This window comes from Oncorhynchus masou, chromosome 29 (genome assembly GCF_036934945.1).
Source record: "Oncorhynchus masou masou isolate Uvic2021 chromosome 29, UVic_Omas_1.1, whole genome shotgun sequence".
Taxonomy (NCBI): Eukaryota; Metazoa; Chordata; class Actinopteri; order Salmoniformes; family Salmonidae; genus Oncorhynchus; species Oncorhynchus masou.
In genome coordinates, this window is record NC_088240.1 from 36,611,269 (window position 1) to 36,636,460 (window position 25,192).

The following is a 25,192-nucleotide window of genomic DNA, read 5'->3' on the forward strand; positions in this document are numbered from 1 at the left end:
ATGTATCCACGGAGACAAGACCATGAAGTAAGAAATTTAGGTACGGTGGTCAATGAGAGTGTCGAATTCGGTCAACAACAAAAAAATGAGTGCTAATTTGCTTCGTGGGTTTTATTTGATCGAATATACGTTTCTTAATGGTTAGGTTGTTACGAATGCAGCGTTATAAAAGTGGACGCACGTGGCATTTCGTCAAGTTAAAAAACGACTTTATTTTGGAGTTGTGCCTGTTGTTCACACGCGTATCTGCCCTCATTGGCTAGAATGGTCCTATATGACATTGCCTCCCGCCTGCATTCCATCTTTGAAGACATTTTCATTGTTAGAGCGGTCACTCGATTATCTTGTACATATAATATAAAATCTTTGTTTTCATGTTAGCGTGTGCTAGCTATCAAAGTTCCAGCTGCAGTAGCTAGCTAGCTAGCTATGATGGTGGCTCGTTCACGGACTTTGCTAACGTTGGCTAACGTTATATAGCCAGCCGTAGCCTATTTGCTTACTACCTACTGATGGCTGGCTACTGTGAACGTTAGCTCCCAAGACTTCAGCCAAGTTACTTGTTTATTGTTGGTACAGTGTAGATAGCTAGCTATAAGCTCAGATCACATTACAAGTTACTTTGATGTCACTTGCTTTTTTAAATTCAGATTCAAAGAAGGGGGAACGACCTTTATTGTGATACCTTATTTTTAAAGAAACAGGTTAAATAGAGAGAAAGATAGCTAGCTTGTTTTCATAATGTGTAATGTCAAATTGTTTGCTTATCTTTATGCAATTTTCAGTGCAATCATTATAACAATTTTTGTCCTCTCGAGACAGCATAGTGGAGAAAGTAGGCTCTTATGTGTTATTACACTTCCACTATTTTGTTCATCTGTACATGATTATATTAATTTGTTTATAACAGTGAACAATAATAATTCCAAACCAAAGGAGGAATTATGTTAAGACTTGGGTCAAGATGATCTGAAATAGCAGAGCATGCAGGTTTGCATTAGAGTATCTGCAGCTAGCCTGGTTGTCTGTCTGTCTGAGCTTTGCAGCCAGTACACAGCAAATCCGTGCCTGATCTGCTATTGGCCAGAGAGGGCTGGGAGGGTCTTCCTGGAGGCGGAGGAGCAGGCAGGAAGGGGGTGGCTGGAAATGTTTCAGCTAGAGAGTTAAGCAGACAGTCTTTTCCTCCACTGTCGTGGAAAGAAAATCCCTGTCTAGGCATGGGCCTGAGCACACAGCACTGAGAAGGGAATGAAAAATATACACATGGTGATTATCTTTAGACAGAAAGTAATTAGAAGAAGTCGGACTACCTACACAGACTCTGTGGTGGATGTTAGAGAGACTGAGGAGCTCCAGCACTGCATGAGGTAAGAGGATTTTTTCCCTTGGCTGCTCTGTTTCCTGACTAGTTCATAAAGGAATTTGCTGCATTATGCTGCATACCATGCGGTGAGAGGGAGAGATAGGGGACTTCACTCGTAGAGGTGGTTAGAATCTGCTTCACTGATCATGCTCCTCTTGCAGTTACTGCTTCTTCTATTTGCTTTTGGTTGGCTGTTCCTCTTTAATATGTACATTTAGCTGGCTAATGTTGAGAGTTTACTTCTCCCACACTGCCAGCAAAGAACAAGGTGCTCCCTTTACGCCTGCTCTGCAATTTCCTGTGGCGTTTCACCACTTACCCCGTCTGTCTGTCGTATGTCTGAATGACTTCCAAAAGTGTGTGTGTTTGCACAAGGTTCATAAGAGTGTTTTCTTTAAGTACATGGCTCTGGAGGACTGGGGGCCAACATCTCATAACCATGATTTATTCTCTGATGCACCAGGTGTTAACTCTTCATCAAATCTAACACATAAAAAAAACACCAAGGAAAGTAACTTGAGAGGGTCTGTCACAAATAGAAAAATGGAAAGGTCTTCCTAATCCCCCTTCCCAATTCAAAGTTTGAGTTTGGGCCCGGGGACAGTTTTCTTCTGTACTATCCTATTGACACATTTTTGAAGCTAGGCTATGAAATGTTTATGTTGTATGTTCCATATTAACGTTGCAACATTCAATTCCATACTTTACAGCCCTGCATGAATAACCATTTCTTTTTCTATTTTGACTCAAAACCAGTAGTTCCAGCCTGTGCTATTCCCAACTGTTTTGGAAGTTATAGGCTACATGTTTTTTCCCCCCTGAATCCCAACTAAATTACAGCGCACACTGATAGGAAGGATCTATTTTCCTCTCACATTTGTTTGGTCTCACTGGTGGCGAGACTGCTGTAGATAAGTACTGCAGATTTTCTCATACAGCAGCGCAAATTGAGCCTTAGTAACTAACATGAAGAAGATAATTAAGGTCGTGCCAGTTCAGTTGGTAGTTGAAGACTATTAGAATATGAAGTGCATATGCTTTCTGATTCAATAAATTGCTGCTTGCATTGCCCATGGCTGAAAGCTGGATAGTTTACAATAGTAACCTGTGTAACTGTTAGGCCCTAGAGCTGGTTGTTCATCCCAGGCGAACAAAACAGAATGTCAGGGTTAACACTGACCAAACTAGGCCATGAATCCATAGATGCGATAACGAGGTAGAGATACAGGAAAAAGGCCATACAGTTACATATCAGGATATTTTTTGGAATGATTTATTGTATCTTTTTGACAATATTGCAATATTATTTTTGTGCTAGTTGGTTGTACTCCATTATTTTTCCTTCATAGCTTGTCCTTGATCTTTTTTAAATATATAGCCAATTTGTTTTCAGCACATTTAATTCCATGACTGATCAAAACTTGTTCTCTCAAGGCTCTCTCTTGTCCTTCTGCAGAAGAGATATGGTGAGCAATATGTTTGGAACAATGAATCGTAATTTAATCACAGTATAATATAACATATATAAACAATAACCTAAATGTAGGCTAATTTTGCAGGGGGGGTATTGAGATTCGGCATCTTTCCCCTCACGGCATCTTTCTCCCATGCATTTCCATGGCATTTCCACTGTTTTGGTCGAGTTCCGTTGACCTCTTTACCGCATCTATAGATTGACCTAGACCTATTTTCATTTGTATACACAGCTAATAATTTAACTCCCTTAACGAAAGTAATGATACATTTGCCAAGACCTCTCACATGTCAAATTGGAAACAACATTTTCATGATGAGTTCAGTCTGTAGGAAATGTAGGCTATTTTTTCACCAAAGTAACCTCCTCTGGGCCATGGGATTATTCAAGGCTCTCCCTTAATTTGCATTTTACAGCTGCCTTTAGGGCATATAACTGATTTATAGGGAATAAGTATAAACAAGAATCAAAACCAGGGCTACTGCAAAACAGGATGAGTCTCTCTCTCTCTCTCTCTCTCTCTCTCTCTCTCTCTCTCTCTCTCTCTCTCTCTCTCTCTCTCTCTCTCTCTCTCTCTCTCTCTCTCTCTCTCTCTCTCTCTCACATTGACAACCTTGTTACTGAATTCACAAGTGTTGCAGTACAGAGCCTCCCACACTAAGCTAAAGGGCAAACTATTGAGTGATAGTGTTGCATTTCTATATTTCTGTTGCCCTGATATGTTTTGCCAATAACAACAAAACCATGCTCACTTTTACGAAATTTATACAGAAAATACAGAAGATTGTAGGACTCCTGTTTACAATAGAATAATACCTCTCATGAGAGATGTGCAAGTTTACCTTCTAATTTATTAATTACAAGTTATTTAAAGTTGCTTCACAAAGTACCAGACATCACAATTACCCCAATTACATGCATTTCTGACCTTGGAGAAAAGGATGTTGAATTAAATTGTTTTTTTTTTCTTTGACGTGATGTCCTACTTTTTCCCCCAAGGCCATCAGCTAGAATTTAAACGATATTGTTGCTGCACTTTAGTCATTAACTGGACTTGTAGGTAGCCTAGGTATCAATTTAATTTATCTTCAACCCTTTGTTTATGATGTAGCGTAATACAATGCATTCAGTAGTCTAAGCTTACATAATAGAGTCAGAAATGTGGGTGTAGGACAATGTAAAAATGAATGGCAGACATGCCCTGTACTGTAGGCTTAACCTCTCTGTCCCCCTTCAATTGTTGAATGCCACATTGCATCATGCTGACATTGAGGCTAAAATTGAATTCTGTCCTTCCATCCAGGATGTCAACAAAATTGATATCGCTGCATGTTATTATTAGACTCAGTCCCCAAGGCCTTCACACTGTTTGGGGTCCTTCTCCTAGTGTACCCCCAGCAGCTCTGGCTCCCGCCATGCATATTTATAATGTGGTCGTATTGGACTTGTCTGTCTGAATAGAAAGGCTGTCCGGGGATAAATACAGTGCCGAACATAGAGTGCATGGAATTAAAATTTCATAAACCGAAGGCCGAATACAGATTCAAGGTCAGAAGCATTAATCAGTCAAATATATCACTCTGATTGTAGGAAGAAGGCTGCTGTGCGGGTGGCTGTCGATTAAGACACAGGCCCACGTCACAGGCTGACATTTGCAATAGCCTAGCTCATAGGATTTTAGCACAGGACTATGGCGTAGGCCAACAATATCCCACGGGAACAATACCCCACCACCTCAAATGACAGTGTAGCAGTTTGAGGGGGGAACTGGACTAATGGAGAGGTCACAGGAGTGTTATAGGCACCTCCCTACCTGTGTCCTATAATCTATCATGCCTCATCAGCGTTATCCTAGACGCACATTTACCCAGGCTGTCATTAAGGATCATATTATATTGTCCGACATAGTAAGCCTTTTAAGAATAGCCCTTATGTAATTTTGGCGTTTGCAAATTTGCATGCCTCCCTCTACTCATCCTGTTTATTTAGCTCTTATTGTAGACTAACTGATGTCGACTGTAATTATGTCATTAATGGTATTGTGCAATTGATATGTAGAGTTGACAGGTATTATTTCAGGAGGACAAATTACATTTCATACACCTTTTTGTATTCACTTTCCCCAAATGGGCTTGCCTTTTACCAGATCTGAACATGAGTTAGGACTAGGCTAATTGCAAAAGGTCTCAATTGATATTAGCCTATTCATTACGTATCTTTCCATAGAAGTCAAAAGTCCTTTGGGAGAAAAGGAAATTAGATCCTGCCTTGAGTGGATGATTATTTTTTTATGATTTTCACAATTATTTTGTTCATATAGATGGATGTGTATGTCCATTAGATGGGATGTAATGGAGGTGGTTTACTCATACTGTATGGTCCTATCATAGAGTAGCCTACATCATTTTTTAAAACACATTTGATTGCTTGACACAATTCATCATGATATTTTTAACCCAAGCTATGCTGTTGCCATGCCTCAGTTTGTGAAAAGAGCCCATAGCAACTCGAGCAGTATAAAATGAAAGTAGGCTAATAGTATAGTAATAACAAGAGCACTAACATACATTATTTATAAAAGAACTAGGCTAACCTAACTCTTTCCTATCTTCCAGATCACCAACAGAAAGTGCCTTTCAGACAACATCTCCAACTTGAACCTGCTCTGTGGTCCATATGTGCATGGAAAGCCAACGCTCCCTTTAAGGCCAGGTCTGAGCTGTGACAGGGGATACCTCAGCTGCAAATCTTCAGTAGCCTCCAATTCATTTCTGAACAACTCCAGTGACTAAGAAATCCAAGAGGAAAGCATTATTGTGGAGAGGAGAACTGTCAAAGCACAAAGAGCTGACAAATTAGAAGTTGGCAAAGTCAATACCAAGCACATCTTCGTTAATATTCTATCAACGCGCTCCATTGCCTTGAAATACTATTGTTGAGAGTGTTCTTGTCAGTGGAGGAGGAGAGACACTTGGGGGTGTCACAGAGCAAGCCCCTCAACCTTTTCAGAGGTCTGCCATAGGTGCAATCTGATTGATGAGTGATTGATCATTAATCGATTAGCCTTCCTCCCGGTTTATGATGCGAGGGCCTGTCTAGTTGCTACATGATTTGAGAACTTTTCAAACACAAATAAAACAGAGCCAAAAGTTGTGAACTTTTTTACGTGAGGCCATTTTTGAGTTAGAGTCAACCGATATATTGAACTTGCAGCGTTCAATTGGAACCTCTTAACATGGCTCTGAATATATCTTCGATAAGAGACACAAAATGGCTGACATTGGAAGTTTGTCGGCAGTTTCAGAGAGGAACTTGCTCACGGAGTGATGAGGAATGCAAATTTGCACACCCACCAAAGAGCTGCCAGGTTGAAAACGGAAGAGTTATTGCCTGCTTTGACTCGCTAAAGGTAAGCAATGTCATGCACCATTCTTCTGTTAGATTCATGATTCTTTGCCTTGTGTGCTGGGAGAACTGTGTTAGGCCGACCTAGGAGCCAACACAGATAAAGAGATACTAAATTGTTTATTGTTAGGAAATAGAGACAGAAAACCTCTGCAGTTTGCGATTTCTCTCATCCCAAATCAAATCAAATTTTATTTGTCACATACACATGGTTAGCAGATGTTAATGCAAATGCAGCGAAATGCTTGTGCATCTAGTTCCGACAATGCAGTAATAACCAACAAGTAATCTAACTAACAATTCCAAAACTACTGTCTTATACACACAAGTGTTAGGGGATAAAGAATATGTACATAAAGATATATGAATGAGTGATGGTACAGAGCAGCATAGGCAAGATACAGTAGATGGTATCGAGTACAGTATATACATGAGATGAGTATGTAAACAAAGTGGCATAGTTAAAGTGGCTAGTGATACATGTATTACATAAAGATGCAGTAGATGATATAGAGTACAGTATATACGTATACATATGAGATGAATAATGTAGGGTATGTAAACATTATATTAGGTATATTAGGTATATTAGGTAGCATTGTTTAATGCTAATTCCCACTGTTTAATTCCCACTAGACATCCCAGTGCCAGGTACTGTTTTTTTCTGTTTATTCTAATCTACAATTGACATCCCCCATGGGGTGTATATAAACTATAGCCTAGTGCTGGCTTCCAGTGGGATTACTGCTGATGCATTCTCCCTCTCACCTCAGTGGCCCTGGCTGTCTGTGGCTGGGCCTGGGTTAATCCACAGAGAAGCTCTCACTGCCCCTCCCCCCATGGATTATTCTTATGTTTAATCATCTCCTTATCTCAGCTGGCCAAAGGGCCTGGTCCCTATCGGTCAAGGCTGGTGCTCCGACAACCATCAAGAGGAATTGATACAAAGAACCTATTTTTCCAAAGTGCCTCTATAGGTTTGAGTCCTTTATTGAGTGGGTGAAAATGGGTTGCTTTTGATTTTGCCCATTGAATTTTCACCTCAAGCCGTTAATGGAGACGGCGATAGTGTTGCAAGTTACTTTTTGTTATTGCTATGGATGGCAGGACATTTAGGGCCTCACTAGTTGCCCAGCCATTAATCTTAGAAAGAGTCACACACTGTTGCCCAAGCTCCTTCCAGAACAGTGCAGTCATTGAGCTGCTTGTCCTCCAAGGCTTGTATCTACCAACCATGCATCTAATGTCTTAGCCTACTTACTGGGCCCTCGGAGACTGGAGCCATCACACCACGAGGCTGGTGATTAGAACCTGGGGGGGAAAGGCTGCTCAAGACTCATAGGTTCCTTCAGAACAGAGACATGCAATGGATTTTAGTTTGAGGTGAATGTGGAAGAGGCTTTACAACTAGGGGCAGTATATTGAGTGTAATACTCTTGCTCCAAAAATAAATGATTTGCTTAACTTTTCAGTTGTTTATTCTGAAATATTGTGGTGGGCTAGGATACATTAATGCCCTCGGCAAACAGGATTAAAATCCTCTCTGGCTCAACCCACCCACACACGCTTCATTTCACCCAATATTGTCTCTATTGTTATGTCACAGTTGCTCTTGTAATGAGGTTTTTTTAGACTATAGGGTTTCATAGACTGCACTTCAACTGATTTTAATGACACTAGGCTCAATGTCATCACTTCTGTTCTACACATCACTATAGCAACTGTGTCTGTCCAGCCTCTGTCCTGAAAGGGGATACTGTAATGCATGCTAACTTGTTCATTTCTAAGGTGAATTGATTTCCTGCTGCAGTTCAAGTGAAATATTGATTCATAATCAGGATTTCCATGTGCTTGCATCAACCACTATCTGTGATGATATTAAGTGATACATCTCAGCCTAAAACATGTAGGCCTATGATTTCTATATGGACTGTTCAGAGCACGCAGGAGAGAGAATGAGAGAGGCTCTGTTGTTAGCTGATGGAAGGGGGATGGGAAGAGACTGGTTAGAAAATATACAAATGCCTCAGTCATGTGATTATGTCACGATTCGTTCTGCTGAATAGCCTCTTGTCTAAGAAGAGTTCCTCGAGTGTTGTCTGTAACTGACATTCCTATTGGCTCAACTTTGACAGTGGTTTCCGCTGTGATTTAGCCCACATTTTCCCTAAAACATATTGATGTGTTCTTTAGTAAACTGAATGATAGGCTAGCCATGTTGGCCCACTTTTACAGTTTTGATGTAATATCATATGAACAAAAACCGTGTTTGTTCAGCTTGTGGATTTGTTCTGTTGTTTTCATAAGTACCCCTTATCAACCTCTAGCTAAAGTACTTTTGGAGGTGAACTGTTTCAATAAAACACTGACTGGAGCTTAGGCTTAAGTCTGAACAACTGGTGAGGCAGCATCTCTTATGCATGTCACAGGTCTGTTCTCCTGATTCACCCTCCTGCCCTAACATGCCTAACCTCATTTTGTGCATGTGATTCCACTTTCCCCAGCAGCAACAAATGCATGACAGTAACTACTTTCTCATGACTGGCTGCAAATTGACGAGGAAAGGCAGACAGAAAATTGTGTTGTCCACAGATTTCCCCCATCTTATCCGAATCGTCTGCATGAGAAGCTGTCCTTTGCCTTACTGACCTGCCGATTTCCTCCCCAGAAATAGGGATGGGCGTCAGGCCCTGTCTCTCCCACTGCTCTCGGCCTAAACCAACACTGCTGTGTTGGCTGACTGGCTGGGGCTTGGCTGTCATTCATGATATGGCTGAGAGGAGCTGTTTCCTGTGGGCTGGTCCCAGGAGACTGTGCTGAAGCTGGGTCAGAGGAAGCCTCTGAAGACAGAGAGAGCAGTGAAGAGAACAGTGCTGCTGATGCCTGGAGCTAAGCTCAATAGCTTCCTAGCTTACAGAGAAGTAGGGTGAGACATTATGTGGGCTATCACATATGATTAGGAGCTCAGCTGATTAGGAGCTCAGCTCAGCACTACATTATCACCACTTGATGCAAAGGCAGTGAGTAGGAAATATCAAATTCAGTTGGATGGATACTTAATTCGTTGGGCCTTACCTAGGTTAGCCTACATGTTTAGCCTACTAGGTGTAATCACCATATGCCAAATAGCCTAGCTATGGCACTTTCTGGAAACATGAAATCTAGGCCATGCGTTCATTGTCAACTGCAGGGGTTTTCAACCTTTTCTTGCCCATGGACCCCCTCCCAGGCAAACCGGCGACCCAGGGACCCCCATCATACGTGAGCAAAAATATATATTTTTCACACTTTATCATTACACAAGGCGAGACCCAGATGCAGACACAGGAGGCAGATGGTTGGAGTTTAAGATGTTTAATGATCCAAAAGGAGTAGGCAAGAGAATGGTCGTGGACAGGCAAAAGGTCAAAACCAGTTCAGAGTCCAGGAGGTACAGAGTGGCAGACAGGCTCATTGTCAAGGCAGGCAGAACAGTCAGGCAGGTGGGTACAGTCCAGAAACAGGCAAGGGTCAAAACCGGGAGGATTAGGAAAAGGAGAATAGCAAAAAGCAGGGGAAGGGGAAAAAATGCTGGTTGACTTGGGAACATACAAGACGAACTGGCACAGAGAGACAGGAAACACAGGGATAAATACACTGGGGAAAACAATTATAATTATAGGACTATTTCTCTCTATACGATTTGTATTTCATATACCTTTGACTATTGGATGTTTTTATAGGCACTTTAGTGTTGCCAGTGTAACAGTATAGCTTCCATCCCTTTCCTCGCTCCTACCTGGGCTCGAACCAGGAACACATCGACAACAGCCACCCTCAAAGCAGCGTTACCCATGCAGAGCAAGGGGAACAACTACTCCAAGTCTCAGAGCGAGTAACGTTTGAAACGCTATTAGCGCGCAACCCGCTAACTAGCTAGCCATTTCACATCGGTTACATCAGCCTAATCTCGACAGTTGATAGGCTTGAAGTCATAAACAGCTCAATGCTTGAAGCACAGTGAAGAGCAGCTGGCAAAACGCACGAAAGTGCTGTTTGAATGAATGCTTACGAGCCTGCTGGTGCCTACCATCGCTCAGTCAGACTGCTCAAATCATTGACTTAATCATAACATAATAACACACAGAAATACGAGCCTCAGATCATTAATATGGTCGAATCCAGAAACTATCATTTTCAAAACAAAACGTTTATTCTTTCAGTGAAATACGGAACCGTTCTGTATTTTATCTAACGGATGGCATCCCAAAGTCTAAATATTGCTGTTACATTGCACAACCTTCGATGTTATGTCATATTTACGTAATATTCTGGCAAATTAGTTTGCAATGAGCCAAGTGGCCCAAACTGTTGCATATACCCTGACTCTGCGTGCAATGAACGCAAGAGAAGTGACACAATTTCACCTGGTTAATATTGCCTGCTAACCTGGACTTCTGTGTATTGATTTTAAGAAGGGCATTTATGTTTATGGTTAGGTACACATTGGAGCAACGACAGTCCTTTTTCGCGAATGCGCACCGCATCGATTAAATGCAACGCAGGACACGCTAGATAAACTAGTAATATCATCAACCATGTGTAGTTATAACTAGTGATTATGATTGATTGATTGTTTTTTACAAGATAAGTTTATTGCTAGCGAGCAACTTACCTTGGCTTCTTACTGCATTTGCGTAACAGGCAGGCTCCTCGTGAGGCAGGTGGTTAGAGCGTTGGACTAGTTGGACTAGTTAACCGTAAGATTGAATCGTTCTGCCCCTGAACAAGGCAGTTAACCCACCGTTCCTAGGCCGTCATTGAAAATAAGAATGTGTTCTTAACTGACTTGCCTTGTTAAATAAAGGTGTAAAAAGAAAAATCAGCGTCCAATTTACGATTGTTATGAAAACTTGAAATCAGCCCTAATTAATCGGTCAACCTCTAGTTGAGACCAGGCATCTTAAGGTGGTCTCCAGGTCCTGATTTGCTCGCTCCAATTGTCCGTTCGATTGGTGATGGAATCCGGAGGATAGACTGGCCGATGCCCCAATAAGAGGTCAGAACGCCTTCCAAAACTGAGATGAGAATTGAGGACCCCGGTCGGAAACCATGTCCACTGGGAGACCATGGATCTGGAAGACGTGCTGCACCATGAGCTGGGCCTTCCTTGACAGAGGGTAGTTTAGGGAGAGGGATGAAATGAGCGGCCTTAGAAAACAGATCCACCACTGTCAGAATTACGGTGTTGCCATCAGATGGGGGAAGCCCAGTGACAAAGTCCAGAGAGATATGGGACCAGGGATGAGGAGGGACCGGTAGTGGCTGAAGAAGGCCAGAAGGAACTTGCCATGGAGTCTTGTTGTGGGCGCACACCGTGCATGCGGCAACGAAGGCAGAGACGTCAGGAACCATTGTGGGCCACCAAAAACGTTGTCGAGGGAAGGCTAGGGTACGGTGGGAACCAGGATGACAGGTTAGCCTGGAAGAATGATCCCATTCCAGGACCCGGGACCGACTGAGTTGGGGACAAACAACCGGTTAGCCGGGCCCCTTTCATGTCAAGGCTGGGAGCATTTTGCCTTGTGAACCAGGGTCTCAATACCCCAATTCACAGTGGTTGCTAGGCATGAGTTGGGGAGAATGGTTTCGGTGACCGAGGGTGTGGCAGAGGAACTGTATAGGTGAGAGAGAGTGTCAGGCTTCACATTTTTGGACCATGGGCGGTAGATAATGGTGAAGTTGAATCTGGTAAACAACAGAGTCCACCGGGCCTGCCTGGAGTTAAGGCGCTTGCTGTAAGGAGATATTCCAGATTTTTATGGTCAGTCCAGACCAAGAATGGCTGTTCTGCTCCTTCCAGCCAGTGCCTCCACTCTTCCAATGCCATCTTGACCACCAGGAGTTCTCGGTTGCCTACATCGTAGTTCCTCTCTGCAGAATTGAGACGATGAGACAGGAAGGGCACGGGGATGAAGCTTTTGGTCCTGGGCAGATCGCTGGGGCAGGATACCCCCAACTCCAACATCCACCTCAACCACAAATTGATGCGATCCGGATGGATGAGGATGGGTGCTGTTGTGAACCGATGCTTCAGGTCCACAAAGGCTTTGTTGACAGCAGGAGACCCTCTGAACGGTACTTTGGGAGAAGTGAGTGCCGAGAGGAGCGCCGTCAGGGTGCTGTAAACCCGAATGAAGTTTGCAAATCCTAGGAAACGTTGCAACTGCACCCTGGACGTAGGTTGATGCCAATCCACCACTGCTTTCACCGTTCCAGGATCCATCTGGACATTACCCTCAGCAATGACATATCCTAGAAAAGCGATTGTAGAGCGGTGGAACTCACACTTCTCAGCTTTCACAAACAGTTGGTTCTCCAGGAGGCGCTGAAGGGCCTGCCCGTGTAGAACATGTTCTTGGGTAGACCGGGAAAAAAACGATGTCATCAAGGTAGACGAACACAAAACGGTTGAGCATGTCCCGGAGCACATTGTTTACCAAAGCCTGAAAGACAGCAGGGGTGTTGGTGAGTCCAAACGGTTGAAGGCTGTCTTCCACTCATCCCCTTCGTGTATCTGAACCAGGTGGTAGGCATTCCGAAGGTCCAACTTGGGAAAAATGGTGGCCCCCTGGAGAGGTTCAAATGCCAAAGTGGTAGTGGGTAACGATTTTTGACAGTAATGTCATTCAGTCCCCGGTAGTCAATGCACTGACACAGGGTCTTGTCCTTCTTCTCCACAAAGAAAAACCCTGCGTCTGCAGGAGATGCAGACGGACAGACAGCCCCAGTAGCCAGAGACTCCTCTATGTACTCCTCCATAGTCTTGGTCTCCGGCCCGTATAGATAATATAGTCGACCCCGAGGTGGTGTGGTGCCTGAGTGAAGATCCCACTGGTACTCAGTGGAAATTACAGAAACATCCAAAGCCTTGCTGACGCCCTGAGGTAGACGTCTGGGGAAAGGCTGTGCTGCTTGAAGACAGTGGGAATGGCAAAATGGGCTCCAACCCATGATGGAGCTTGTGGTCCAGTCAATAACAGGGTTATGTGTTTGAAGCCAGTTAAATCCCAAGACAACAGGAACATAGGGAGATGCAATGAGGAGGAACTGTATGGTCTCACTGTGGTTACTGGAAATCCGTGACTCCACCTATTGAGCGGCCGTCCAGTGCACTGGCATCCATGGGAACCGAGAGCGGTTGAATGGGAATACCGAGCTCAGAAGCAATAGTAGTATGCATAAAACTTTCATCCACCCCAGAGTCAATAAGCACTCAGAGACTTAGATTGGTCTCCCCACAGCACAAGCACAAAGAAAGGTGTGCGGGTGATGGGAATTAGGGAACTCCCAGTCTGACTCACCAAAGTACTTGTACCCACCAGACACAAAGGTTTCCTAACAGAGCAGGTAGGTATGTAATGTCCTGCCCCTCCACAGTACAGACAACAGTTGGAATTCAACCTACGTGAGCGTTACCCAACCGATAACCTAGCCCTTCCTAATTGCATAGGCTCAGGAGAATCCAACTCAACCATCGTTGATAATTCACGAGGGAGCTCAGGTGGCTTCTAATCCTCTCGGGAAAACTGCCTTCAGGAACTTCCGGATTCCTTTAAAAGTGAGCGAGCCATAGCCGAGGCCAGGCCTCCTCTCACTCCTACGTTCCCTTAAGCGTCCATCAATTTTAATGGTGAGGGTGATGAGGGAGTCAAGATCCAACTGCAATTCTCCGACCTCATCCTTCACCACCTCGGATAATCTGTGAAGAAAGGTATCGAAGAGAGACTCCGGATTCCAGGAACTCTTGGTGGCCAACGAGCGAAAATCAACCTCGTAGTCTGCCACACTATGGGAGTTGAGTTAAATCAAGAGGTTTACTGGCCGCCTCGCTCCCGAATTCCAGAGACTCAAATACCTTTCTCACCTCCACCATGAATTCCTCCAGATGACAACAGAGGGTGGATTGTTCCTCCCAAACAGCCGTAGCCCAGGAGAGCGCCTTTCCCGACATTAGCGTAATAACACACGCTATCTTCGATCGGTCCGAAGGGAACAAAGATGGCTGTAGCTCAAAAATAAGCGAGCACTGAGAAAGAAAGCCCCGACAGGTACCAGGATCTCCAGAACATCTCTCCGGAGGAGGTAAGCAGGGTTCTCAGGGATGGCAGACAGCCTATGAGTTAACTCCTTAATAAGCTCCATAGTAGTCATTGTGCCCAAGGAAGCGAAGGGCAGTATTTGAGAATGCTGTTCAATGACTACAGCACAGCGTTCAACACCATTGTGCCCACAAAGCTCATCACTAAGCTAAGGACCCTGGGACTAAACACCTCCCTCTGCAACTGGATCCTGGACTTCCGACAACAATGAGACAGCCTATAGGGAGGAGGTCAGAGAACTGGCAGTATGGTGCCAGGACAACAAGCTCTCCATCAATGTGAGCAAGACAAAGGAGCTGATTGTGGACTACAGGAAAATGCAGGCCGAACAGGCCCCCATTAACATCAACGGGGCTGCAGTGGAGCGGGTCGAGAGTTTCAAGTTCCTTGGTGTCCACATCACCAACAATCTATCATGGTCCAAACACACCAAGACAGCCGTGAAGATGGCACGACAACACCTTTCCCCCTCAGGAGACTGAAAAGATTTGGCATGGGTCCCCAGATCCTCCAAAAGTTCTACAGCTGCACCATTGAGAGCATCCTGACCGGTGGCATCACCACCTGGTATGGCAACTGCTCAGCATCTGATCATAAGGTGCTACAGAGGGTAGTACGTATGGCCCAGTAGATCACTGGGGCCAAGCTTCATGCAATCTAGGACCTACATATTTGGCGGTGTCAGAGGAAAGCCCATAAAATTGTCAGAGACTCCAGTCACCCAAGTCATAGACTGTTTTCTCTGCTACCGCACGGCAAGCGGTACCGGAGCTCCAAGTCTAGGACCAAAAGGCTCCTTAACAGCTTTTACCCTCAAGCCATAAGACTGCTGAACAATTAATCAAATGGCCAGCGGACTATTGCATTGACCCGCCCCATTTGTTGACAGAATCGTCATATAGGACACTGAAACACATTGATACATTATTTTACTGTAGTAGAGGAGAACCTTTCTAATTCAGGGATTATTCTGCCATTGAAATCCTTGGACTGGCCGCCTAAGAGTTTTTTCAGTTCGCCTAAGTCCAAACAGTGTAAAAATATATATATTTGGGGGGATGCTTTCAATGTTGACTTAAATGATTGAAACCTGCTATAAATTATGTAGAAAAGATAATGCAGATATAGTTTTAAATAATATCATCTTTGAGAACTATCAAAACAATCACCAAAAGTCAGGGAGAATTGAAAATTCCAAAAACAATACATTTAGCAGTATAGATTTTGATATTATATTTGAGCAAAATAACATAGCATGAGCTATGGCAAAATGTATAGAATTTCAGAAAATTTGTTTTATAACATTTTTTTCTCTTCTCTTAGCTCCATGGCAAAATATGTAGATTTGCAGGAAATGTGCTTTAAAACCTCAAACATTTCTCAGCTCCATGGAGCTCCAATTTGTAGAATTGTAGAAAATTGTCTTAAAAATTCCAACATTGCTCTACACCACCAAGGTGGGGGTGTCCATCACCTAAGACCTCTTTTGATACAGATAAAAACTTTAACTATACCCTTTTTATGTCTCAATTCCTCAGATTGTGCGAAGAGCAGAGCCTACTAAAATGGTCATTGCAATTCCTGGATCCTTGGCACATCCCTGCCCAAAAACCCAACCTTATCTTAACCATAACACTTACTTAACCCTAACCTTAACCATTTTAAATGTCAACTTCAATGGGGTAGTGACATCCCAATAATCCCGGATTGCACGGACCCTACTAAAACAGGAGTATCAATGAACATTAATTCTGGCGAATGGCATTGCGATACCACGTACCGCTATACTCGCTGTCTAGTCTGTGTTTTATAAATGTGCAATAAGCATAAAACACAATTGTATAAGCAATTGGCAACTCATTCTCATTCTGAGAAATAAAGTAGGTCACTTGATTTCAACATCTGAACAAAGTGGATAGGCTAGCACGCTGTACAAACAATTGGAATTGGAGAGAAGGGTGTGTTCATAACAATTTAACTGTTCTGCCTTGTTAACTAGCAAATAGATCCAAGTTTGCTAAACTTGAAATACACCACATGCCCAAAAGTATGTGGACACCTGCTTGCCTGCTCATCGAACAACTCATTCCAAAATCATGGGTAAATCATGGGTATTAATATGGAGTTGGTCCCTTCTACAACAGCCTCCACTCTTCTGTGAATACCTTCCACTAGATGTTGGAACAATGCTGCAGGGACTTGCTTCCATTCAGCCACAAGAGCGTTAGTGAGGTCGGGCACTGATGTTGGGCGATTAGGCCTGGCTTGCAGTCGGCCTTCCAATTCATCCAAAATGTGTTCGATGGGGTTGAGGTCTGTGCAGGCCAGTCAAGTTCTTCCACACCGATCTCGACAAACCATATCTGTATGGACCTCGCTTTGCATTGTCACGTTGAAACAGAAAAGGGCCTTCCCCAAACTGTTGCCAAAATGTTGGAAGCACAGAATCATCTAGAATGTCATTGTATGCTATAGCATTAAGATTTCCCCTCACTGGAACTAAGGGGCCTGAACCATTAAAACAGCCCAGACCATTATTCTTCCACCAACAAACTTTACAGTTGGCACTATGCATTGGGGCAGGTAGCGTTCTCTTGGCATCCACCAAATCCAGATTAGTCCGTCGGACTGCCAGATGGTGAAGCGTAATTCATCACTCCAGAGAACGCTACAAGAAGTTAGTCATTATTAGTGAAAGTGCATTATGCGTGGTTCTGGTTAAATTTGTAACAAAAAGGGCATTTTCATAGACTAACTTAAAATCCAGATCATGGATTTTTTTTTTTAAAGCAGGTTAAACTATTTTGATGAAATAATTAAAATATCAGTAGGTCTTATTATTGTGGAAGGCTATATTTTGCTTATAATTTCACAAGTTCTAAATTCATTACATTATTGCTGATTGTTTTACATGCAGTGTATTTTATATTTTAATTGTACAATAAAGATTATTTAGAGAAAGCATTATATCGTAAATTGACCATAATTTTGAAAAACTCGAAATATTATTTTTTTGGCCATATCAATCAGCCCTAGATGACATCCCTGAGAGATATTGAAAGCAGCAGCAGGAATATTAATGGAACACGCATTCCATGCCTACTGAATGGCTGTCAACATAGCTCAGAGTGTGAAACTGAATCTAGTCCTAATTCCCTCCTGACACATTTGGGAGGAAATGAGACTTGAAGACTTCATGTTTCAGGTGGTTAAACAAGGCTGACACCAGAATGGTGAAGTATGGTGAGCAATACAAATGTTTATTCTGCTTCTGGGTACGGGACAAAAGCTTATAGGCTTATAACATGTCAAAAAGACAAAACACACACTGTCCTCAGAATCACTTTTAATCCCCTTAACCTGTATCCCAAACAGTACTGAGGAGCAAATATGAATTGTATCTTTTGTGCTCAGGCCACTCCCCAGCATTTCGGGCTGTTTTGTTTATTGCGTGGTGTTTAACATTCAGTGTGTGGGTGGGGTGGCCAGCATAGCACAGCACATGCTGTTATACTGGGATTAGTCTAATTTATCCGCTCCATGTCTGCTGCCGCTCTAACAAAGATTTATGAACCGAGCTGCCACCAGATACAGTACATCACAAAAATGGCCACTCTGTTTCGTGAGCTTGTACTTTTATTAGCCGGTAGATCATGTATTGTGTTTCCTGTTTTTGATGTGGAGGGTTTAGGCTACTCCAATGGAAAACATCAAATCTTCTCTTGTTATTCTGTGATATCTCTTCCAAATAGCCTAACATTGAAGGCAACTATTTATTCTCCTCTCACAATGTAACCTGAGACAATGTGTGATATGACATATTAATATTATATTATGTAAATTGATCACTGAACATCTGCCTCATATTAAGGGTGACTTTGGCATTAGGTGGGTGAAACATGAATAATGCATCATTGTGAAATTAAATTCTCTAAAGCCGGTGTAAATCCTATTCTGTTAATAGAGCTGGAATTATTTCTAAACAGTGGTATAACTTTTATAAGTTTTTTCTACCCCTGTAAATCCAGCACTGCCCTCTTGTATTAAGAAGGCCTCCACCATTGCCATTCTTCTAGAACAGCTGTGCATTGAGGGCTAGAGCCAAGGCCAACAGGGGGGTGGACCAGGGGTCGAGTCCACGTGTGAAAGGGAATGGAACTCCACCAATGCTTAACATTTCACAGTAGGAACACGGCTGTCACACCAACCCACCAGGTGAAAGTAACAGAACCAAAGACGGGCAGAGAGAACTACTCTACACCTCATGAAGAGATCAGAGCTACAGTACATGAGATCTCTACACTCCTTTCTTCTAATGAGGGGGGGCTACATCACACCCACACCCCTATTCACCCCGTTCCCTCAGCAGTCGGCACCTGCTCCACCTTCCTTTGAGAAGTAAAGTGAATTGATGCTCCTGTTCATCACCCAGGGTCATTATTTCTGATTTCCTGTATTCCCCCCTCATTCACGGCAGTTTTGTTAGTGTTTAAACAGCAGCTGAGCCTGCCGTGCCCCATAGAACCATGTGCTCCCTTTTAGTGTGTTGAGGACCAGGAAATACATGAGCAGAAGATCTAAATGCCATGAAAGGCCATGCATTGTACAGATGAAAACACTAGAGTATTAAGCCTAATGGCTTCAGACCCAGAATTCCCCCAGACATCGACAGTACCTCCTCTGTTCCCTATACTCACTCAATTTACATAAATCTATAGGCTAGTATGGTATGCTTACCATTTGCATGCGTCTCCTAAAGACCTTTCTGTGCTGCTAACGTCATTATCATTGGTTATTTATACTCCCTACTAGCCTAAGCACTGATTATTGATTCAACATTTCCTCTTAACCTGAATAATGTATATTCACGTCAATATTATTCGTGTCAATTAAAGCATTTCTTGGAAAGGAATACGGCACACACACTTGTAAATGGATCTTGGATAACATTGTGCCTATTCCACTCTCCACTCTATGTGTGTAAAATAGTTTATGGTAAGATGTTCGTTTTAGGCACTCAGAGGATCAATATGCCTTCTTCAGAAAAGCTGAAAATTATACCAGACCTTTCATTACATTAAACCACAATGAGAATGGACATATCCTAAGTTCAAGTGTAAATAATGGGTTCAACATCTGGCTGATTAGTGAGGAGTTGGAACCATATTTAGACTCCACAAGCCAGCATGTTGTGCATTCTGCGGCTGTCCCCATAGGAGAACCCTTTTTGGTTCCAGGTAGACTCTTTTTGGTTCCATGTAGAACCCTATGTGAAAAGGATTCTATGTGGAACCAAAAGGGTTCTTCCAAGGGTTCTCCTGTGGGGACAGCCGCAGAACCCTTCAGGGTTTTTAAGAGTGCAGATGCCTTCATGCATGTGAGTATGAACAGTTGGTGATTGTTGGTTCAGGTGCTACACTCACACGGTTTTCACATTCCAGGCTCATCCAGCATCCTGTTCATGACATCAAAGCCCTCACCACTACCACCTGGAGAGAGAGCTGGAGCTGAGCAGGGCTATAGCAGCCAGAGAATAGCTGATAGGAAGCTGCTCTGCAGCTCAAGATCAGATTCAGTGAAGCAGCAAGAGCCTCTCGTGCTCTTTTACATTACGGTGTATGGCAGTTGGTGGTGTAGGTTGCTGTTGATGTTTGCTGAAGTGGCACACAGTGCGCTGTGGGCCTTTGCCCCCCCCTGATGTGGGTTAGGCTGTGGGCTGTGCAGTATTGGGTTAGTGTGAGAGCTGGGTGGGTGAGCGTGTGGCCTAGCTGCAGGAGCTCACTGCAGATGATATGATGTGGGAGAGCAGGAAAACAGGAGGAGGGAAAGGGGAGAGTGCGTGTGTGTGTGTGTGTGTGTGTGTGTGTGTGTGTGTGTGTGTGTGTGTGTGTGTGTGTGTGTTTGGAATTAGCACTCTCGCTGCAGTGGAAAGCCAGGCTTAAGAGACAACAGCTCAGCTATGTATATTAGCATATTAATTTCTAGTTTCTCAGCAGTTTTTGTTATAGCCCATCTGTAGGATTATTAGAGGAGACACAAATGGGCTACTTAATTACCCCGGGGAATATGAGGTAAGTAAACAATGAATGGTCTGAGGCTGTGTGTTTATTGACAAGGAGTAGCCATGTGAGAGAGATTGTGAAAGTGAAACACAGACCATTCTAAATAGGCCTACATGTTGACTTTGAAATGTTGTCCCAAATGTTGTCTTTTATTAAATATAAATCCGATCAGCTCCAGATAAGTGTCCCACAAACGGATATAAACAGAACTTATGGAGCCAGTGGAGGATTTCCCATTATTGTTTCTCATTGTGTCAACTTAGGCTACCTGACACATCGATGAGCTCTCAACCAAACGACTCCACATGCTTGGAGGACAAAATGCAGCTCTCCCACCACAACCATTCCCATGAGGCATTTAACACTCACTGAACAATGATCCTTTTATCCTGCTGCAGTATTCACACCTCCTCTGGCTGCGTTCGAAACGGAACGTTACACCGACACAAAGCATTTTCCTTCATTTAAGTGCTACGCTAATGAATCAGCCCATTACTCTATAGAGCCATAGAACATTCTAACTGCTGATTGTGAATTGCACAAAGAGTATAAGTGTAGATCCCATTTCTATGTCTCACTATTTTGTTGGGATAATTTCTAGTCTTCATATAGGTTACTGTCGTTAAATGTTGTCACGTGAAATAGCCTCTGAAATAGCCTAACCTGTGATTCGAGACTTAAACCCAACACTTCGAGCTAGGCTACCTGCAGCTCTCTGTAAACCTTAAACCATTCTGATGTCTGGCGGTCTCCAATTCTGGCCAAGGAACAACTATCATCCTCTCACACCTGAGAAGGATATTACGCTCCTTTAAGCGCAGATAAGAGACCAGTGTGTGGGTTCTGCTCTCTTGTCAGAAAGCAATTGTTACCACTTTGCCAGCTTCCTGGCCTGGCATCAGACTCCAGGATGTCTGGGGCGACCAGAACCTTATAGCAGCCAGCAGAAAGAACTGAGTACAAGGCTGGGGTATCAGGATATTGTGGCTTAAATAGAGCCTTAAGTTGATAGATAACATGAGCTATCTGGGACAGGCCAGAGTACAGACTAAAGCTCTTTTTGAGTTGTGCACCTAGGAATAAAGGCTATTACTGTACCTACCTTCAAGGCGAAGGAATTGGGCTAATGGTTGTAGTTCCACAGATCTCTTTAAGTGTACCTGCCTACTCCGTTTATACTGATTGTTCAAAAGTATCTATTGAAGATGCTGTGGGTGTGAGTGATTAAAAAATCCTATTTGTCAAACTGATGACATTATCTCTTCTTCAGAGACTAGATGCATGGCTGTGTTTTGTGAGCGGTGAACAGGGAGCCTGTGTTGTTTGTCACAGCTGCATGTATGCTCTTCACATCTCTAAATAATTCAGACCCTCTCATTTGCCATGAATGGAAGACACGTAGATGAGGGGCCTGGGTAAGAAAGCCAATTTGAACTCATGCATCCCTAAAGGACTTGGAACCTTTGTTAATGAAGAACACAGAACTGTGTTTTAGCTCTTTTGTTGGCTGAATAAACAGTTCATCTGCGTCTCATTAATGTGGAATAGACTTCCATTGATATAATGGAAGTGTGTGTGTGTGTGTGTGTGTGTGTGTGTGTGTGTGTGTGTGTGTGTGTGTGTGTGTGTGTGTGTGTGTGTGTGTGTGTGTGTGTGTGTGTGTGTGTGTGTGTGTGTGTGTGTGTGTGTGTGTCCACAGCGAAAGCTGACAAAAGCACTGTCTGCTTCCCATTCATTGAATAAGCAGCATGACTCAGTTAGCACAGGAAATGCAGAGTTTGCAGTAGACTATGCTGTGTTTTACTTTAGCTAAATGTTGTTATTCGAATGATCTCGTCTGGGAGCCACAATCGATCAGGACTGGTAGGCAAAGAGGTCAGGCCAAATTGCATTACGCAATAGCTCGACTTTAACCCTGATCCACACCCTGACTTTGATATATGGCAACTTTCCAAAAGGGTTTGTCATTCCCTTATGTGGCAGTCCATATGGGCGTTCCCTGGTAATAATTGATATAAATCTCAGGGGAGAGTCACAAATGAGTTCAGTAGCTCTAATCTGTTTATGAAATTAGTTCCATTGACATGAATTATTGAAGGATTTCCTCATTTGAATATGTAGGACATAGACAGCTAATCTCTCATTAATTCACTCTTTTGACTGACAGTGATATCACTGCTTTAATGATTTGCCAGCAAAATATTCTTTAGTGTAATTCAAGTTCAGATTGCTGTCTATTTCAGGTCCCTGCTACTCAGAAGTGAGCTACTCTACTTGTGTGAATTTTTTTTTTTGCAATGGGTTTGAGGTCGGGCTAAAAATCACTGCCGGGTCAAGTGAGCAGAGCGGAGTAGAGGACGCTATCAGGCTGACATCTAAATTGTTGTGAATGGACTTTGGATTCTACTGTTCCATAACAAAGAGGATGGGATGTCAGTGTGAAGAGATTCCCTACATTGGCAAGCTCAGAGACATTTTCTGGCCATTCAGCTTTTCCCGTAAGCCTCTTTTAGCTGGTAGGTTTAAAGCCTATGGCTAGTTAGCAATAGTGCAATGGGTCACAGCTAGCTTTCTTGTCCTCTGTTCATCATCCTACACAACCATCCTTCATTAGGTAAAATTAGCCTATTGAACACGAGCCTACTACTAGGCTTACTTGATCAGTGACCACCTCTTAATGTGTAGGCTGTAGGCACTGATTTCCTGCTCAATTTAATGTTTTGGCCTATCTATCAACTTTGTACGTTATTATTCTCATAAATGACTCATAGTGTGTCTGTGGATTACCTCCTGATCATAGAAGCATTTATGAAGCACTTCTGACAAAAAAGTGTTTCAAACAGTTTTCTGTTCCATTACACTGCGGGCATCCATCCCCTGTGTGCTTTTGTCATAGGGAACAATGTTATCCTCTCCGTCAATCGTACTGCCTCTATGCCATAACAATAGCATGATCAAAACGACCTCACTACCTGTCCCCACAGAAAAAGATATTGAGTGTGAAGGCGTGATTCATGTCACCGTGATTGTGTTCCCCTGTTATCGCGGTGTCCTGTCCTGTGAGCTGAATGGTCTTGGTCTGAGAGGAGTGGGGTAATGCACGGTCAGGACATGGAAATTGTTGACCCTCAAGAAGAAACTTTCATGAAGGCCATGTTCCTTCCAGCAGTGGTCTTTTGTGTCATTTTGTACTGGATGTCTTTGATGCTTTCCTTGGTTGTCAATGAATTCTAGTGACCCTGTCCAGTATTAATGCTTCATTTATGAAGAATAGGCCTACATATTTATAATCAAATAAACCTGTGCATACTCATGTTAGGCTTAGGGTAGCCCTTTCCTGCAGTCAAATGACCTAGTGGCCTCATGGGGGGAATGTTATTAATATTTTTCATAATTAACAAAGATTTTTTTTTAAGCTGAAAATCTGGTATTTCTATGTCAAACAATTTTGTTATATTTCAGTCTTCTGTGATGTATATGAAGTGTAATATTGGGACGCAAACTCAAAATGTAATACATTTGAACTCTATATTTGACATGGTACAGATGTCTTCTTTTTTTAAGCCCATAACCATGTGTGAGAGGTGTATACTTTTGTTTCAAAGTAGATTTGTTTAAGACTACCTAGGAACACTTGTGTGACCCTGATTTAGCCCACTGCAGTAAAAGGTTCAGGGAATTTTTCTTTATCTAATAGTTGGCTTTTTTTGTGTTCTTACTCTAGGGTCGATGTTCAAGAGAAAACTGTAAGTACCTTCATCCACCTTCGCATTTAAAAACCCAGCTAGAGATTAACGGCCGCAACAACCTCATCCAGCAGAAGACGGCAGCAGCCATGCTGGCCCAGCAGATGCACTTCATGATCCCAGGCACGAGCATGCAGCCTGTAGTAAGTTACTCATATTCAGTAGTAAGTACAGTTTATTATACACAAAACTCAGATCCTTCATTTCAGGTGTGTAGTAGTGTTTTTACTGACTGTTGTCCCTTCTATTTCACAGCCTACGTTCAATATGAACCAGGGGCTTGGTACAAGCCCTGGTCTCAGCTACTCTCCATATCTTACACCCATGACCTCTATGAGCCATGGGATGAGCCTGATGCCCACCGAGATGCTCCCCAGTACCCCAGTGATGGTCCCTGGAAGCCCCGGTGTCACAATCCAGAGCTCCAACTCGTCCTCCTCTTCCCCCTCACAGAAGCTGCTGCGCACCGACAAACTGGAGGTATCGAGTCACTTTCACACAAACAAGATCAAGGACATATTATTGTCTGATATATGCTGTATATATACATTCGTCATGGAATACCCGTTGAGTGGGTCAAACAGGGTCCATTGCCAGGGTGCTCTACCGTCCTCAACCTCCCTCCCTGTGTGGTTGTCGTGCTGTAGGTGTGTCGCGAGTTCCAGCGGGGGAACTGTGCGCGAGGCGAGACTGACTGCCGCTTCGCCCACCCCAGCGACAGCCCCATGATCGACACCAGCGACAACACGGTCACCGTCTGCATGGACTACATCAAGTCGCGCTGCTCCAGGGAGAAGTGCAAGTACTTCCACCCCCCTGCACACTTACAGGCCAAAATCAAAGCCTCTCAACACCAGGTCAACCAATCGGCCGTGGCAGCCCAGGCAGCAGCTGCAGCCATGGTAAGATGCTTCCCTCCAGACGCGTGGACAGCAGCTTAGAACACACACTATTGGCTAGTATAGCTACTGTACTTCTTACTTAAGGGCAACTTGTCCTAT

The 25,192-nt window shown here is 43.3% G+C and overlaps 1 protein-coding gene across 22 annotated transcripts in view; it reads left to right on the forward strand.

The window, feature by feature from the left end:
* Positions 1–844: 844 nt before the first annotated feature.
* Positions 845–25,192, forward strand: part of LOC135519439 (muscleblind-like protein 2a) — a 35,680-nt gene continuing 11,332 nt past the window's right edge. For 4 of the 22 annotated variants that reach the window (XM_064944658.1, XM_064944665.1, XM_064944667.1 and 1 more), the window contains exons 1-5: positions 847–1,367; positions 5,453–6,246; positions 24,170–24,355; positions 24,447–24,671; positions 24,839–25,093. In XM_064944658.1, coding sequence (XP_064800730.1) covers positions 6,073–6,246; positions 24,170–24,355; positions 24,447–24,671; positions 24,839–25,093 — 840 coding nt within the window. In that variant the 5' untranslated portion in view covers positions 847–1,367; positions 5,453–6,072. Of the gene's footprint in view, positions 1,368–5,452; positions 6,247–24,169; positions 24,356–24,446; positions 24,672–24,838; positions 25,094–25,192 lie in introns of all 22 variants that reach the window. The other 18 variants (XM_064944659.1, XM_064944670.1, XM_064944655.1 and 15 more) reach the window with 14 other exon arrangements.